This window comes from Ailuropoda melanoleuca, chromosome X (assembly GCF_002007445.2).
Source record: "Ailuropoda melanoleuca isolate Jingjing chromosome X, ASM200744v2, whole genome shotgun sequence".
NCBI lineage: Eukaryota > Metazoa > Chordata > Mammalia > Carnivora > Ursidae > Ailuropoda > Ailuropoda melanoleuca.
Window position 1 is genome coordinate 9997257 of NC_048238.1, and position 18690 is coordinate 10015946.

At 46.1% G+C, this 18690-nt stretch overlaps 1 protein-coding gene across 1 annotated transcript; it reads left to right on the forward strand.

The window, feature by feature from the left end:
- Positions 1-1129: 1129 nt before the first annotated feature.
- TLR8 (toll like receptor 8) lies at positions 1130-18247 on the forward strand. The gene is made up of 3 exons (XM_002915061.4): positions 1130-1148; positions 1854-1987; positions 15073-18247. The coding sequence occupies exon 3, from the start codon at positions 15079-15081 to the stop codon at positions 18196-18198; it is 3120 nt and encodes a 1039-aa protein (XP_002915107.1). The 5' UTR covers positions 1130-1148; positions 1854-1987; positions 15073-15078; the 3' UTR covers positions 18199-18247.
- The last annotated feature ends 443 nt before the right edge of the window (positions 18248-18690 follow it).

An 18690-nucleotide genomic window follows, 5' to 3' on the forward strand; every position in this document is an offset into this window, starting at 1 on the left:
TTTATTTGACAGAGAGAGAGACAGCCGCGAGAGAGGGAACACAAGCAGGGGGAGTGGGAGAGGAAGAAGCAGGCTCCCAGCGGAGGAGCCCGATGTGGGGCTCGATCTCATAATGCCGGGATCACGCCCTGAGCCGAAGGCAGACGCTTAACTGCTGTGCCACCCAGGTGCCCCTTTACTTACTTTTTAAAACTTTATTTTGGGGGGCTCCTGGTTTGCTCAGTCATTAAGCTTCTGCCTTCAGATCATGTCAAGATCCCGGTGTCCTGGGATCGAGCCCCGCATTGGGCTCCCTGCCCAGTGGGAAGCTTGCTTCTCCCTCTCCCTCTGCCCCTATTGGTGTTCCCTCTCTCGCTGTGTCTGTTAAATGGATAAATAAAATCTTTAAAAAAAATTTTTTTTTAAACCTTTATTTTGGAGCAAATGGTTCAAGGGAAACCAAGAGACTGGTGGTGGGTAGATGAGATCTCTGAACTCACTGTCATAGAGGCTTCTGGGGAGTCCATGAAGCCACAGGCTGTGTTCCCTGGTGTCATGGGAACCCTGGGGGGAGATAATAATGATACGATGTGTGTGTGTGTGTGTGTGTGTGTGTGTGTACACGCACACATGAAAATGTCACCCCCAACCCACCCTGTCCCCAGTGTCAGGCAAGATGAAGCACATCCTGTCCCATTCCAAATGACTCTCTTGGCCAGGGGTCAGCCAATGTTTTCTGGGAAGTAGATATTTTAGACTTTGTGGGCCAAGAGGCACATCGAAGACATGATGTAGGTACTTACATAATAAGAGAAAAACACATTGCACAATTATTTAATTGATAAAATTCAAAATATAATAATCGAGTGCAGTTTTTGTAATACAGGTCTAATAACGACAAGAATGGACTTCTTTCGGTGGATGGTCACATTCTGTGTAATTAGAGTTCAAGGTTCGTGTTCTTTTTTTTTTTTTTTTAAGATTTTATTTATTTATTCGACAGAGATAGAGACAGCCAGCGAGAGACGGAACACAAGCAGGGGGAGTGGGAGAGGAAGAAGCAGGCTCATAGCGGAGGAGCCTGATGTGGGGCTCGATCCCATAACGCCAGGATCACGCCCTGAGCCGAAGGCAGACGCTTAACCGCTGTGCCACCCAGGCGCCCCAAGGTTCGTGTTCTTTATCATCAGACTGATGGCAAACGTTTCTTTGTAAAAATTAGTCTTCACCCCCATCGCCCGCACCCCCCACCCGGGGCTGGGTTTGGCCGACATGCTGCAGTATGCTGACCCCGGTGCTTAGTCAGACCTTCAGAGGCACTCTGAGAGCCCCAAAGCCAGTTCACCCATCAGACCAGATCACGAAAGTACCATCTCCTGCCTCGTGAATGCTCGTGCTGTCTTGGAAGCGCGTGGAACACAGAGGAAGCGATGCAAATGCTATTTCACTGCATTATATAACAAAAGATGAGTTTGGGCAGTCCTACACCGAATTCAAATGTGTGCTAAAATTTATAAAAACGCACCAGAGTTTTCCAAGTCGAAGACAAAATGTCCCTGTTTCTCTCTCTCCTTTTCCCCTGATCCTGCTCTCCAGAACAAACCAATGTTCACATTCTGGTGAGGATCCTTGCAGTCATCTCCCCAACCCCCCCCAACACACACCCAAATACACACACACACGCACACACACACATACACACAACCCCACATGTGTTATATTTGTATCATTCATTTAAATCATTTTATAAATAACTTTCTCCCCCTGAATTTCAGTTTTGAAATTTTAAAGCACAGTCAAGAAATGATTTGGCAACAGTTAAGAAATCACAAGTTCCCTTCTTCCCACATAAACTTCTGCAATCCGTGTGCTAGGTTCTGCTGATGGTAAAGCTGCCGAGTTCAGGAAGTTGGCCAGTTTCTTTCCTCCGAGTGTGCCCACTGACAGAGGCTGCCCTCCCCGGCGCTGCAGGTGACCGAGCGAGAAATTAGGACGGCGACAGAGCCCGGTAAGCCACTTCTATTCTCTTAACAAAGCTTTCCTACAAAATACGTGATTTCTCACTGACTCCGAAATATGGTTTGGTGGCGAATGGTGTCACCACGGAAAGGGATGAATGGGGCCAGTAAGGATCAAAAGGTTAAGTATTGAAGCAAAAAAAGTATTGTTGAAAATCAAATGCAGTGGTCTTACGAATTCGAACAGGAGAACGAGCAAATTCCAACTTAGGAGCTGACCATTGCTCTCTGGTCCTGCCAGAAACCATATTCTCTTCTAGAACCAAAGGATTGGAAGTGAAGTGGGCGGCGGAAGTGTTTGTCCTACCTCTACAAAAACAGGACAAATTCTCATCTCACATGCTCCAGTCACTCGCTGGGGCCTAGGGAAAGCCTGAAATGAATATACTCCTAGGAGTGTTCAATATTAGTTGCTGCTTTTCTTATTAGGGATTTTTAAGTGAACATGTCACGATTTCACACTATAGGATACAATCATAGAAATGGTGACATGTAGGACTGCAGGTGATCAGTGTTGGCTACTGTCAAGAACTGTCAGATTGAAAAACAAACTTCACAATTTTAAGAAGTGCTGTGTTTTCTAAAACAGTCAGTGAGATTTGAGAGCAGTTGAAAAGTCTGATTTCAAGAGAATCTCATCTAAAATTTACCTTGTTTTCATGCTCATTCAGTGCTCAGTCAAGTTCTTGAAGTAATTTATTTTTATAGCCATTTATTTAGTGTACATTTAAGTTTTTGAAATGGATTTTCTTTTTTTTTTTTTTAAGATTTTATTTATTTATTTAACAGAGATAGAGACAGGCAGCGAGAGAGGGAACACAATCAGGGGGAGTGGGAGAGGAAGAAGCAGGCTCACAGCAGAGGAGCCTGATGTGGGGCTCGATCCCGTAACGCCGGATCACGCCCTGAGCCGAAGGCAGACGCCTAACCGCTGTGCCACCCAGGCGCCCCATCTTTTTTCTTTTTTTTTTCAAGTTTTTACTTTATTTCCAGTTAGTTAACCATACAGTGCAATATTAATTTCAGGTGTACATACAGTGACTCGACCCTTCCACACAGCACCCGGGGCCCCTTGCAGATGCACTTCTTAATCCCCCACCCTCCAGCCCTCGTCTGTTTCTTGGTTTGCCTCTCTCTCTGTCTCTCTCTTTCCTCACCCCCTTTGCTCATCTGTTTTGTTTCTTAAATTCCACAAATGAGTGAGATCATGTGGTGTTTGTCTTTCTCTGACTTATTTCGCTTAGCATTATACTCTCTAGCTCCGTCCGCGTGGCTGCAAACAGCAAGATTTCATTCTTTTCGCTGGCTGAATGAAGTTAATTTTGAAATCCATGTGATGCCCGTTTTAAATCTTGAAAGGAAATTAAGTCTGGACTGCAGTTTTATGATGCTTTGTAACCGGACTACAGCGGCCCAACACGGCCCCTGGCACATGTGGACTTGGGATCGGAGTTACCCGATTTTCACTTGGTGGGTGAAGCTGCTGTGGAAGCCATGGCCAATATCATTGTGTTATAAGAAAGTGAAGATAGAATAATAACAAAATCAAACTGAGCTTGGAAACGTGCCCCGCCTCCCTCCCATTGGTGGTATAGGTAGAGGTCAAGGACCTCGCGGGCCTCGGGCCCCAGAGCAGAGGCTGTCAGGCTTGACCACGCGACTAGAATCACAGGGGAAGCCCCAGACTGATAAAATCAGAATGTCGGGGGCCGGCCTGGCCGTTCAGCGATCTCAACGTGAGCCTAAGAGCCACGGCCTTAGAACAGAACCCCACTGGCTCTTTCGGTCCTTCGCTTAAAGAGCACAGCCCTTCTGTAGGGGGTGAGAAGGTTCCAGGAAGACCCGAAGCTCCCTCATTAGCCCCTTGGTTGGATTTCAGAAAGCAAAATAAAGGCTCCGAGTGTGCCTTATCGGAAAAGCCAAGGCTGTGGTTCAGGGCGAGGGCGGGGGCCGAGGCTCATTCTCCAGGGCCTGCGTCTCGTCCCGCGGTGCAGTGGTCCTCAACAGTGCACGGTGGGGGATGGGGGGACGGCGGGACGGAAGGCAGGCTCTTGGGAAACCCGGACTTAGGGAACATCAGGGCATGTGCGCAGGGGAGGATGGCGTTACTCATGGTTAGTCTTTGAAAGTCAGTTGGAGATTATTTGTAAGGGCATCTTAGGGTCACCTCCAGAGTCCATGGAGGGCATCATCATTCCAGTGGAATGTCTTGACTTCAGCCGAGTCTTTAAACAGAGCTGAGGGATTTGTTGTTTTTTCAACTCTTAGCTCCAGTTTATGACTCTTCTGGGCTATGAACACAGAGCAAATCTGAACGCAAAACCCATTGGTTCTGGATCGGCATTAGCAAGTACGGGCTGTGCTGACTTTCCAGAGGGTTACAGATCGCTCCTGGTGGGTGCCTATGTCTACAGTCATGGGTTTCTAGTTGTTCTGTGACTTTACAGACATCTGGAAGTGCCTGGTGGTAGACTGATCAGTGCAGAAAGGCAAGGTGGAAAATCCACCCCCGGCATTTGAATCCCGAACGTTCCAGGTGTGGCGATGGGGTCTCTGCTGATCGTCAAAACCAGATCATTGCCAACCAGCTGCTTGCTTCCAGAACTACCAATTTGCTAACTCCTCAGGAATCTCTGGGCTTGGTTGCAGCTCTGCCACCTACCATTTGAGTGACCTTGGGTAAATTAGCTTCTCTGAGCCTCAGGTTCCCCATCTGTAAAATGGGGGCTTAGAGTAGCACCCTCCGCACTGATTTTTATGAGGATTAAATACAACAATGTGTGACTTGCACTGGTCCCAGTGTTTGCTTCCTGGTAAAGCGCTTACCAAGTGCTCCCTACTGTATTTTCAGGAATTCAAGTAGCGTGATTTTTCATATTTCTATGTATAGGAAATCAGGATCCGTGTCTTCATTGACATGTGCATTTAATGTGGCAGTGGTTTCTTTTCATTTCCAAAGCCATTAGTGAATCCATCAGATTTGGGATGGGTAAAATATCTGTTGATTAATTGTATGTTTCATCTAAGGTGACAAATCCTGCCAACCATTTCTTTATTAATTTACTTTCATAATGTCTCCGTGGTCAATAGAGTCAACTGCAAATAAATCAAAACCCATAAAAATTAGAAATATGTCCAGTTTGGCAAAAAAATCAGGTCTGGTTGAATGCCACCTCATCCCCAAACAGCTAAGTAATTCAACTGGGGGGATTAATCGTGTTTTATAATCAATAGGTTCTCTTGACACTTTAGCGTTGGGGGTTATCAGCAGGATGCATCCCGAGAAAGGGGGTACAGCTCTGGAGATGGTCTGAGACAAAGGAAGCCTTTGAAGAGGGAGAAGGAAGGAGGCATCATTGCAGAAAGGCCGTTTGCAGCCTAGGAAGAGGATGTGGAAAGATAAAAAGCTGTTTTATTTCAGGAAGGCAGGCTCAGCCCCCACCCCAACCCCCAACCCCCCGCAGATGATTTTTGCCCGAGATTGTGAAATTGTGTAGGAAAACGTGCGGGACTGAGGTTAGCATCACCCAGTGGGAGCACTCCCTTTGCACCCAGCATGGTCCATTTCTGTCCTGCCTATGGCCCTCACCCCACGGGCACGTTCTGGGGGTGACCCCTCATGGTGTCCTCAGCCAAGGCAGACTTTTCTGAACCCTTCTTCAAACTGCGACTGGTCTTTTAAAATTGTGTTTTTGGTGTCCATTGGTGTCGAAGCAGAGAAGGTAGATTTGAGGGAGGACTAAGGTGGGTTGTTCTCGTTGTGCTGTTTGGGTCCTTCAGAACCTGAAGGTGAGAACTGGTCTGTTGTGTTCCACGGACCCAACCAAAGAACGGATGTGCATGGATAATAGGAAAACAGTCGTGAAATCACTTCCTCTGTAGCTAGCCACAGCGGTATTTGGCAGGGAGGGGGAAGTTAAGCAGACGTATGTGTGTGTGTGTGTGTGTGTGTGTGTGTGTGTGTGAGAGAGAGAGAGAGAGAGAGAGAGAGAGAGAGAGAGAGAGAGTCATATGCTTTCTTTGAAGAACGGGTCCTGACTTTTTCTGGGTGTTCCAAGGCAACACCCAGTGAGAGATCCGGACCACGCAGAGCCAGTCATCCTCGGGGAGCGTTCTAGGCGGGAGCTCCACTGGCATGTCTGGACAAGGGCTTCTTCCGGTGGCTGGGCTTTGTCTGGGCAGTGGGTTCCACCGGCCACTCCCAGGCACCACAGACTCGGTGGCTCAAAACAACAGAACTGTGTCCTCTCACCGTTCTGGGGGCCAGAAGTCCAAAAGCCAGGGGTTATCTGCGGGGTCGGTTCCTTCTTAGCATCTCAGAGGAAAATGTTCCAGGCCCTTCTCCTGGCGGTGGCCGGCAGCGCTCGGTGTTCCTTGCAAACTTCCCTCTTCTTCTAAGGACATCAGTCGCTGGACTAGGGTGCACCCTCACGCAGCATGGCCTCACTTTGACTGGATTCCATTGCTAAAGACCCTCCTTCCAAATCAGGTCACACTGATGGGTACAGACGTTAGAAGCTCATATCTTTTGGGGGGGTTACAACTGAACCTGAAACACTCCCCTTTTCTGACCCTCGGCCTCCACCTCCACCGCTCCTGTTCAAGGGCTTCTCTTTCTGCCTGCAGCTACCTCCCCACCTTGCCTGGGGCCTGATCTGAGCCCCAGGGCAACACCGTGGGCAACCAGGGCTGGTTTCTCTTTAGAGAGTTCTTTTCTTAGAAGGTACAGGGTCTAGGGCCCATGACACTTTAAGGAAAGGTTTTGTTTTCTTTAAAATAGGAAAATAATATAATCCAGTCGAGATTGTGTTTGTCTTTATGCCAATGCGGTCGTAAAAGATAATTTTTACTTTTTTTTTTTTTTAATGGATGAAGGGCCCCACAAAGGCCAAAGTGCTTTTGGGCCCATGAAATTCATACCTTGGCCCTGTTGACAACCACATTCTAGTTTCTGCTTTACCAGATATGCCAAGGAAAATTCAGGAATTGCTACCATGTCCCCAATGAAGGAGATTTAAGTATTTTTAAAAATGTATTTATTTTTAAAGTGACAGAGAGAGCGTGCACGAGCGTGTGCATGCATGCAAGCAGGGGGAGGAGGGGAGGGCGAGGGATAAGCAGACTCCGTGCTCACAACCCTGAGATCATGACCTGAGCCAAAACCAAAGTCAGACACTTAATCGACTTTGCCACCAAGATGCCCCAGCAGATTGAAGTACTGATCCACAATCCCTTGCCTGAAACCTGTGGGCCAGCATGGCGTCGGAGTTCAGAATTCCTATTTTAGCAAGATGATATGGTACATACCTGATACATTACAAAACACTTCCAGTGGGTCCAGGTCAGGCACATGGCTCTTTCTGCCATGAAACAAGAATGATCACGCTAAGTAGCTAAACACAGATAATAGTAGCCTTAGGTCAGTTCAGGTCGGGTGTTGCTGCCAAGTCAGTATTAAAAACAACACAAAGTCTTCTGGTGCTCACGTTTTCTAGGATTGCACACTTGCAGTTCTCAGTGCATGAAGAAAAGAAACTATAAACCACTGTCCTGGGTGTCAGAGGCCTCATTCTATCAATCGCTGTGTCTGATGTTTTTCTTTTTTCTTTCTTCTTGTGTCGATTTCTCTTATGCTGGATGAATTGCTCAGGTGAAGGGAACTGGCTGTTATTTCATACTCAGTTTCAAGGCCAGAACTTCCCAACAGATGAGTCTCTGCCCGAGATGAACGGCTGTGAGTTGCTTTTGATCAGAGCGGGCCAGCTGAACAGAGGTCTTTTCCACCGTGCAGGGCTGAGGCCAGGGTGAGGAGAGTTGAGGCACTCGTTTGGGGGCAAAATTTCAGGAAGGGAGGATATCCAAGACCTCAGTAATCAAGATAAACAATATTGTAATGTTCTATTAAAAAATCAGACTGGCCAACTCCAGCCTGCAGGCTAGTTACCTGTGTTTGGTGAATAAAGTTTTATTGGAACCAGAGCCGCACTCAGGGTGAGGCAAGCGAAGTGTGCCTCGCGAGGGCAGTGTTGGATTCTGTCTTTATTTAACATGTTGAATATTTAGCCCATCAGAGATTTCAAGTTGCCCACTATCTTGATGACAAAGTGCTGGGGTGCCCCCTTAAATGTGGCACCCACAGCCCTGCTGCCGGGCTTGTCCGTTTCCCCAGGGAGATGCTCCAGTCTCCTGGGGGTGCTGGCGTGGGGGGTCTCTGCAGGAGAACTGACTTGTCTCTGCTGGGCCTCGGCCACCTCCCGCTCCTCTGCCCGCTCCCGTCCTCCTCAGGTGCCCCGGGCCCGGCCTGGGGCAGGTGGTCCCTGTCTACGCCCTCTCGGACCTCGCGGGGCATCCCGTCCTTGCCTAGCGCCTTAGCGGGAGCCTGGACCTGCCGGGGCAGGTGGGGGGGGAGGGGCAGACGGCAGAAGTGCCCTTTCTTCTGTCTCAGGTTCGGTTGTTTGCAGAGTTGCACTTCTGTCTTCCTCGCACAATTGCCTCTCTCCCTCTCTATTTGCAGAGGGGCCGTTTGTTTGAGGGGCTGGGGTGCAGACCGGCCGTTGGTCTATTTGGGGGGCTGGGGTGCAGACCGGCCGTTGGTCTATTTGGGGGGCTGGGGTGCAGAGTGGCCGTTTCTCTATTTTATTTGCAGTGTGGCCGTGTCTCTTCTGCTGGGCTCGACGGTTATTACTCATTGGTGACACCTTCGTGAGCATAATCCCCCAGGACCCTTCTCCTTCTGTCGGGCATCTGGCTCCGTGTGAAGTGCCAGCCAGAGGCGTGGAGGCGGCCAAGAGGAGGGGCTGGGCTGGGGAGGCGCAGCTCCTGCAGGGGTGTCGGGGTGTCTCGGGTCACGAGTGAGCAGGGGCTCGCTCCGCACCGCCTTGCCCAGCGGCCTGCCCGCGGGTCTCAGCGCGGCCCCTGGGGACATGATGGGGCCCTTACAGCCCGTCGGCAGATGGAGAGGCTGCCGGTCGGCGTTTTCTCCTCGAGCCCTTGGCTCGCTGCCCGCTCGCACTTGCCACTCGGCCCGCCACGTGCTTTTCAGATTGAGGGTGTGTGGAGCGTCGTCACCTCCCGTTCTTACCTCGGGGCTCTTGGAAGGGTGGAGTTAGGGACCTCGAACTCCTCACTCGCAGATCTGCAGAACATGCTGGTCCCTTCCATGGCCTGACATTCACTTTAAGTTGCTTCAGGCCCTGCCACACTCTGGCAGGCCATTTTCACCCTGAAGAAACCACCCCGGGGCACTGGTGCCAGTTCTCCTCCTGGTCTCTAGCGCCCCCTAGAGGCCTTTCCGCTCCCCTGCTCGTTGTTGCCCGAGAGACCCCGCCTCCGAAGCAAGCCGCGGGGGGCCTTAACTTGAGGCCGCAGGGGACAGCTCTGTCCTCTGGACCTGCCCAAGCAGGCCCCTAAAAATGCCTCTCCTGCCAACAGAGCTGTTCATCATGTGGAGGGAAGTGTCTCCGATCTTGCCTTACCCGGCCGTCTGTTCCTCAGGGGCCTTTTTAAACATTAATTTTGAATGTTTCATTAATTGATACTTAAAAATCAGAGCAGGAACTTCACAAGCACCACCTCAGCCAGGTGATCACGGCCACATGGACAGTGAGTCACCTTGCTACTCTGTGCCCTTGGTGTGATGGGGCTACAAAGGCACTTTACTTTTGTGGTCTTCCTCCCCAAGACCCATTATCCCAGTTTCATCATGAGAAAACCAACAGACAGATCCCAACTGAGGGACTGCCTACATAACCATCCTCTTCCCTGTATTTATTTTTCTCCATAGTAATTGCCATCATCTAGCACACTACCCTGTTGGGTAAGCTCCAAATGGGCAGGCCTTTTAATCTATTTTGTTCATTGCTATATTCCCAACTTGAAAATAATTCCTGAAATAAAGTATATGCTTAATAAATCTTTTTGAATGAATGAATAAATGGCTATAGAGCTTCTGAACTGCTGCACAGTATTCCCTGGTATGACCAGTACTCAAAGGCATTTGGATGATTTCTAACAGCCTTACGTTGAACACCCTTGGGTGTCGTCATTTGTGTATGTAAGGGTCTATCTTTAGGCTCTACTTCTAGGAACTGCTGAGTCTATGTCTCCAATTTTTTTTTAAGGTTTTATTTATTTATTTGAGAGAGAGAGAGCACAAACAGGGGGAGGGACAGAGGGAGAGGGAGGGAGAAGGAGAAGCAGATTCCCCACCAAGCAGGGAGCCCGATGTGGGGCTTCATCCCAGGACCCTGGATCATGACCTGAGCCGAAGGCAGACGTTTAACCGACTGAGCCACCCAGATGCCCCTATGTCTCCATTTTTGATAAATATTACAAATTCCTTACTGTCTCAGAGGTGGCATTAACTGAGATTCCTGCCTGCTGGAATATGAGAGCACCTGTTTCTCCATGTCATCACCTACACAGTAGAATTGGTAAAAACAAAACAAAACAAAACAAAAACAAAAACAAAAAACAAAAAAAACAAAACTCAGTGTAATTTTTTGAGTGAGGTTGAGTATCCTCCTACGTTTAAAGGCTATTTGTGTTTCCTTTTCCTGTGAGCTGTCTTTTAATATATCTTTGTCCATTTTTCTGTTGGGTTGTCTTCTCACTTATGCATAAAATGTCTTTACATGTCAAATCTCTTACTCCCTTACCTGTGATAAGGACTGCAAATAGTTTCTCCAAATTTATTGTTTCACTTTTGGCATTGTTTGCCATGTTGTTTTGTGAGTAACTAGGCAATGCAATTAGACAATAAAAATAAATTAGGCTGCATAAAGGGTATTAGGAAGATAATCGTTATTTGCAGACGGTTTAATTGCTTATCCAAGAAAATCACTTGGAGAAACAGCTATTCTAAATAACCAGAGAATTTAGTGTAGTGATTTGGTATAAAATTAATGTGTGGAAATCAGTGGTCTTAATGTGTATCAGCAAGGACCTGTTAAAAGGTAAAATAGAAGTAATCCATTCACAAAAGGAGAACAATGAGCAGGACTTGCCCTATCAGATACCAACATCCCCTCCAACTGTAATTATTAAAACATGTGGTGCCAGCATATGAATGATGAAGCTGACAGTCTAGAAATAGGTCCAAATACACAAGAGAGTTAGTATGCGATAAAAGGGGTACATCAAGTTGGTGAGCAAAAAATTATTCAAGAAATGATGTTGCACGTCAACAAAACAAAAAAGCCACCTACTGGGTGGGAGAACATATATGCAAATGGTATGTCTGGTTAAGAGTTGGTATCCAAAATACATAAAGAACTTAACACCAAAAAATAGTCTGATTAAAAATGGGCAGAGGACCTGAATAGACATTTCTCCAAAGAAGACACACAGATGGCCAACAGACACATGGAAAGGTGCTCCACATCGCTCATCATCAGGGAGATGCAGATCAAAGCCACCATGAGATCTCACCGCACACCTGTCACAATGGCTAAAATACAACACACACCGAAAAACAAAAACCAAAACCAAAAAAACCCAAAACAGAACAAAAAACCATGTTGATGGGATGTGGAGAAAAGAGAACCCTCATGCCCTGTTGGTGGGGATGTAAATTGGTGCTGGTACAACCACTGTGGAAAAAGAGTATAGAGGTTCCTCAAAAAATGAAAAATAGAAATACTATACGATGCAGTAATTTCACTACCAGGTATTAACCCAAAGAAAACGAAAACACGAATTCAAAAAAATACACACACTCCTACGTTCATTACAGCATTATTTACAGTAGCTGAGATGTGGAAGCAACCTAAGTGTCCATTGACAGACGAATGGTTAGAGAAGATGGAGTGTACACCCACAGCTATAAAAAGGAACGGGATCTTGGCATTTGCAACAACATGGATGGACCTAGAGGGTATTATGCTAAATGAAATAAGTCAAAAGAAAAATACTATACGACTTCATTTATATGTGGAATCTAAAAAACAAAACAAATGAACAAATTAAAGAAACAGACCCATAAATGCGGAGAACAAACTAGTAGTTGCCAGAGAAGGTGGTGGGGGAGTGAGCAAAATGGGCAAAGGGGAGTGGGAGGTACAGGTTTTCAGTACGGAATCTATAAGTCACGGGGATGAAAGGTACAGCGGAGGGAATGTCGTCAGGAGTACTGTGATAGCGCCGTATGGTGGCAGATGGGAGCTACACTTGTGGGGAGCACAGCGTAACGCACGGACTTGTTGAATCACTGTGTTGTACGCCTGAAGCTAATGTAACATTGTGTGTCGACTGTATTTCAGTAAAAATATATACATAAATATGTAAATGATGTTGGGACAAGCAGGTCTCCATTTAGAAAAAAATAACGTGGGTCTGCAGCTCATGTTTTTTGCTGAAATAATCCCAGTGGGATAAGATATTTCAGTGTAAGAAAATGAAATCATAAAATTACCAGAAAAAAAAAGACGAGAAAATCGTCATTGATAGAGCCGCAGTGTGGAATATCCTTTATGACATACGCTACCCTGGGTGATCTGATCCATACCTATGGCTGTACTTGCCACAACTCCCAAGTTCATCCCTCCATGAGCACTCTCTTCTGAGCCAAAGGGCCATATATGTAACTGCCTACTAGACGTCTCCATGGCAAGACCACAAACTCAAATTTAACATGTCAAATTAATATTACTAGAAGGTTCAAAAAATACCCATTCAGTAGCTCAAATTTCTGTAGTCAGAATCTGGGTGGGCTTGCCTGGGTTCTCTGCTCTAGATCTCATAAGGCCAAAATCGATGTATTGGGCAAGCTGGACTCTTACCTCCAGGCTCTGAGTAAGGATCCGTTTCTAAGTTCATTCAGGTCATCAGTCAGTTTGAGTTCTTTGTGGCGGTAGCGTGGGGGAGGGGGCATTTCCTTGCGGGCTGTCAGCAGAGCACCACTCTCAGCTTCTGAAGGCTGCCTGCATTCCTTCTCGGTAGCCCCCTCCACCTTTAAGTCAGCAAGAGTGAGTCAAATTATTCTCCTGCTTCCAATCTCTCTGATTCTCCTTTCTGCTGCTAGCCAGAGAAAACTCTCTGCTTTTAAAGGCACATACAATTCAATTCGGCCCATCTAGATAATCTCCCTTTTGCCACATGACAGAGCATGAAGACAGCAGTAGTACCAGGGAGCGAAGGCCACAGGGGCCCTCTGGAAATTCTGCCTACCAAACCGGGTAAAGCAGGGCTTTCTTTTACTAAAACTGAAACATCAAGCCATGGCACCGAGATGGTGCTATATTTGAAAATAACTGAAAGTAACTGGAAATGCCTGGGAGTTCTGTTTCACCTGATTCTTCATCTCAGCAGGGGCTGGCTCTTCCTTGACTGCTATGAATTGGCAGTGATCATTGATCCTCAGAATAATTACTATTCACATACTAAGGGTATGACAGTGACTGTTAGTTCATTAACCCTCAACTTTAGAAGAACTTAAAAAGGAAGCACTTACCTGGCTTAACTCACCAGAAGGACAGGAGTTGGGCTCCAGTGAAAAATATGATTTCGTGAAGGTTCATCTCTAGACCCAGTGAAATAAGATTTTGAGAGTTCTTTTGACCACAACCCTCATCACACCAATCACATTAATCTGTTTATTGCACTGCATAACTACCAAAGGTAACATATTCAGCCCTCTGTTGAGAGAGAGCCATAGAAAGTGAGGCGCCCTACTAACTGTTACAGAGGTTGTGTGAAAATATAAAACATCATGTCTTCCCTACAGAAGTTTACGATGTTAGCCAAAGAATAGCTATTAATGCCAATGTTCATATGATAAGGGACAGAGGAGTACTGGTACTCATTCCACAAGATTTTTTTTGAGTGCTGTCTACAATCAAGGTACTGTTCTGCCACAAAGACTTCAAAGTGAGGTTGTGTTGCATACGGCTACTATTGGAATCAGAATGACTGGAATCCAGCTCTACAATGTGTCATCCTTCTGAAAGCCACTGAGGTGTCTGAGTCTGTTTCTCCCCTCACAAAATGTGGATAACTTAGAACCTATCTCATTGTGTTGCTCCGAGCATTAACGTGGGTGAGAAAATGTTTATGGTTAGCACACTACCTGATTCTTTGTTATCATTATCAAGGTGTCCACTTCACGGGAGGAGAGAAGAGATCGGCATATGTACCACCATACCACTAGAGAGGTAGAGAAAAGCTGTGGGGGAAGGCCAATAAGAGAAAGGGTTGTGTAGAGAGATGGCTATGTAGGTAAGGAAGAGGTGACTTTGGCTTGGCGATCTCAGATGATACCATAATGAAAGCTGGATCTCAACTCTCCTTAGGAAGGGCCAACTTTCATCAAGAGTTCTGCTAATAGGTGGAAGCTATGAATCTATAGCTTGCTGTGCTACAGATCTCGCATGAACCATAGCCGTAGGCCAGCATCAGACCCATTATGGTGATGGGACGTCTCGACGACTTCCTCTGCAAAAGCTTCCCAGGCTTTCTCATCATTCCGATCTCAGATAGTTTCACCTCCTACTTCTTTGAGCACCATCAAGCTGAATGCAGTGAGAAATTAAAATTGTTCAGAACCTGGCACCGGGTGCTGTATGTAAGTGATGAATCCCTAAATTCTACTCCTGAAACCAATATTGCACCATATGGTAACTAACTAGAATTTAAATAAAAATTGCAAAAAGAAAAAAAAATTTTTTTTAAGATTTAAATTATTCTGAACCTAATTTAACACAATTTGTTTAATTGGTAAGAGAATTCACACTTCATTTTTTTAAAAAAAGATTTATTTATTTATTTATTTATTTATTTGACGAGAGAGAGAGAGAGAGAGAGAGAGAGACAGCCAGCGAGAGAGGGAACACAGGCAGGGGGAGTGGGAGAGGAAGAAGCAGGCTCCCAGCAGAGGAGCCCGATCTGGGGCTTGATCCCAGGATTCTGAGATCACACCCTGAGCCGAAGGCAGATGCTTAATGACTGAACCGCCCAGGCGCCCCAGAGAATTCACACTTCAAAACACATGCACAGTGTGATGAAGCACTTAATTTCATCAAGCCATGCCTAGTAAACACTGCTAATCTAACATTGTACCTCCACTTTTGATTTTCCATAGGAAAACATGACCCTCCCATCTTTGCTTCTGACCTGCCTTTTCCTGCTCATCTCTGATTCCTATGAGTTCTTCACCAAAGCAAATCATTCTAGAAGCTATCCTTGTGACGAGAGAAGACAAAATGGCTCTATTATTGCAGAGTGCAACAGTCGTCGACTGCAGGAAGTTCCCCAAACAGTGGGCAAGTATGTGACAGCACTAGACCTGTCCGATAATTACATCACACACATAACAAACGAATCATTTCAAGGGCTGCAGAATCTTACTAAAATAAATCTAAACCACAATGCCAATCCACAGCACCTGAATGAAAATGCTGATATCAACAAACATGGCATGAATATCACAGATGGGGCATTCCTCAGCCTACAAAACCTAAACCAGTTACTGCTTGAAGACAACCAGTTATACCAAATACCTGCTGGCTTGCCAGGGTCTTTGAAGGAACTTAGTCTAATTCAAAACAACATAATTTGGGTAACTAAAAAGAATACTTCCGGGTTTGCGAATCTGGAAAGGCTCTACCTGAGCTGGAACTGCTATTTTGGCAATAACTGTGATAACAAAACTTTCGACATAGAAGATGGAACATTCGAAGGTCTTACAAATTTGAAGGTGCTGTCACTGTCTTTTAATAAGCTTGTCCATGTGCCGCCCAAACTGCCCGACTCCCTAAGAGAACTTTATCTTAGCAATGCCAAGATTAAAATCATCAGTCAGGAAGATTTCAAGGGATTGAGAAATTTAAGAGTGCTAGATTTAAGCGGGAACTGTCCGAGGTGTTTCAACGCCCCATTTCCCTGTACACCCTGTGAAGGAGGCTCTTCAATTCAGATCCATCCTCTTGCTTTTCAAACCCTGACGGAACTTCGCTACCTAAACCTCTCTAGCACTTCCCTCCGGAAGATTCCTGCAACGTGGTTTGAGAATATGCATAAACTGAAGGTGCTGCATCTGGAATTCAATTATTTAGTTGACGAAATAGCCTCTGGGGAATTTTTAACGAAACTGCCCTCCTTGGAAATACTTGACTTATCTTTTAACTATGTAAAGGCAAAATATCCAAAATACATTACTATTTCCCAAAACTTCTCTAATCTTCAGTTGCTCCAGGCATTGCACTTAAGAGGTTATGTGTTCCAGGAACTTAGAGCAGAAGACTTCCATCCCCTGATGGGTCTCTCGAATCTAAAGACTATCAACTTGGGTGTCAACTTTATTAAGCAAATTAACTTTACCCTTTTCCAAAATTTCACCAACCTGACGGTCATTTACTTGTCAGAAAACAGAATATCACCCTTGGTAAATGACATCCGGCAAAATGACGTAAGTAGCTCCTCTTCTCCAAGTCATGTCCTTAAGCCACGCTCAGCGGATGTTGAGTTTGACCCACATTCAAATTTTTATCATAACACCAATCCTTTAATAAAGCCACAATGTGCAGTTTATGGCAAAGCCTTAGATTTAAGCCTGAACAGTATTTTCTTCATTGGGCGAGAGCAATTTGAAGCTTTTCATGACATTGCCTGCTTAAATCTGTCTTCAAATGGCAACGGTCAAGTGTTACATGGAACTGAATTTTCAGCTGTGCCGCATGTCAAATATTTGGATCTGACAAACAATAGACTAGACTTTGACGATGACAATGCTCTCAGTGAGCTGCCCGAGTTAGAAGTTCTAGATCTCAGCTACAACGCACACTATTTCCGAATAGCAGGGGTGACGCACCGCCTGGGATTTATTCAAAATTTAACACAACTGAAAGTTTTAAACTTGAGCCACAATGGCATTTATACTTTAACAGAGCAAGACCTGAGAAGCATGTCCCTGGAAGAATTAGTTTTCAGTGGAAACCGCCTCGACATTTTGTGGAATGCTGAAGGTGACAAGTACTGGAAAATCTTTACAAGTCTCAGGAATCTGACACGGCTTGATCTATCCTCGAATAACCTTCGGCGCATCCCGAACGAAGCTTTCCTGAACTTGCCCCAGAGTCTCACCCAATTATACATAAAAAATAACGTGTTAAATTTCTTTAACTGGACGTTACTCCAACAGTTTCCACATCTCCAGACGCTGGACTTGAGTGGAAACAGGCTATCCTCTTTAACTAACAGCCTCTCCAAATTCACGCCTTCCCTGCGGACACTGCTGCTGCATCGAAACAGGATTGCCCACCTGCCTGCCAACTTTCTTTCCGAAGCCAGCAGTCTGATCCACCTCGATCTGAGTTCCAACCTGCTGAAGATGATCAACAAATCCACGCTTCAAACTAAGACCAACACCAGTTTAGCCATTTTGGAACTAGGTAGAAACCCTTTTGACTGTACCTGCGACATTGGAGATTTTCGAAGATGGATGGATGAAAATCTGGATGTCACAATCCCTCGGTTGACGGACGTCATCTGCTCTAGTCCTGGGGATCAAAAAGGGAAGAGCATCGTGAGTCTGGAGCTAACGACTTGTATTTCCGATACCATTGCGGCGGTGCTGTGTTTCTTCACATCCTTTGTCACCATCACTGTGATGTTGGCTGCCTTGGGTCACCACTGGTTTTACTGGGATGTTTGGTTTATCTATCATGTGTGTTTAGCTAAGGTAAAAGGCTACAGGTCTCTTTCCACGTCCCAAACGTTCTATGATGCCTACGTTTCTTATGACACCAAAGATGCCTCTGTTACCGACTGGGTGATAAATGAGCTGCGCTTCCACTTAGAGGAGAGCGAAGGAAAAAATGTGCTCCTCTGTTTAGAGGAGAGGGATTGGGACCCGGGATTAGCCATCATTGATAACCTCATGCAGAGCATAAACCAAAGCAAGAAAACCATATTCGTCTTAACCAAAAAATATGCCCAAAACTGGAACTTTAAGACGGCGTTCTACCTGGCGCTGCAGCGGCTCATGGATGAGAATATGGATGTGATTATATTCATTCTGCTGGAGCCGGTGCTACAGCATTCTCAGTATTTGAGGCTGCGGCAGAGGATCTGCAAGAGCTCCATCCTCCAGTGGCCTGACAACCCCAAGGCGGAAGGCTTGTTTTGGCAGAGTCTGAAAAATGTGGTCTTAACTGAAAACAATTCCCGGTATAACAATTTGTATGTTGATTCCATTAAACAGTACTAACTGATCTTAAGCCACGGTTCACCAACATAATAAAAATGCAAAGCAATTACCCTTCTGCCTTAGGGAATTAATGCCGAGTAACAAATTACTCCCAAACTTAGTGGCTTACAGTAACACACTCTGTGATCTTACCGTCCCTGGTCAGGAGCGCAGGCAAGGATTGGCTGAGTCCTCTGCTCAGCGTCTCTCAAAGGCTACAGGCTAGGTGTCATCGGTAAGGGCCACAGGCATCTCCGGGCTTAGGATCCGCTTCCAAGCTCAAACTCATGTGGTTGTTTGCAGGGTTCAGTTCTTCCCGTGCTGTCAGTCAAAGGCTACTCTCCGTTTCCGGCCACAGGGACCTCTCCCACGCGGCAGCTTGCTTCATCAAAGCCAGCAAGAGAGAGAGGTTGCTAGCAAGATGGAAGTTACCACCGCTGATAATCTAATCAGGGAAGTGATATCCCATTGTTTGGGCCATATTCTGTTTGTTAGAAGTAAATCACAGGTCCC

Coding starts and splice junctions, on each gene's coding strand:
- TLR8 (XM_002915061.4), top strand. CDS start 15,079: ATGACCCTCCCATCTTTGCTTCTGACCTGCCTTTTCCTGCTCATCTCT.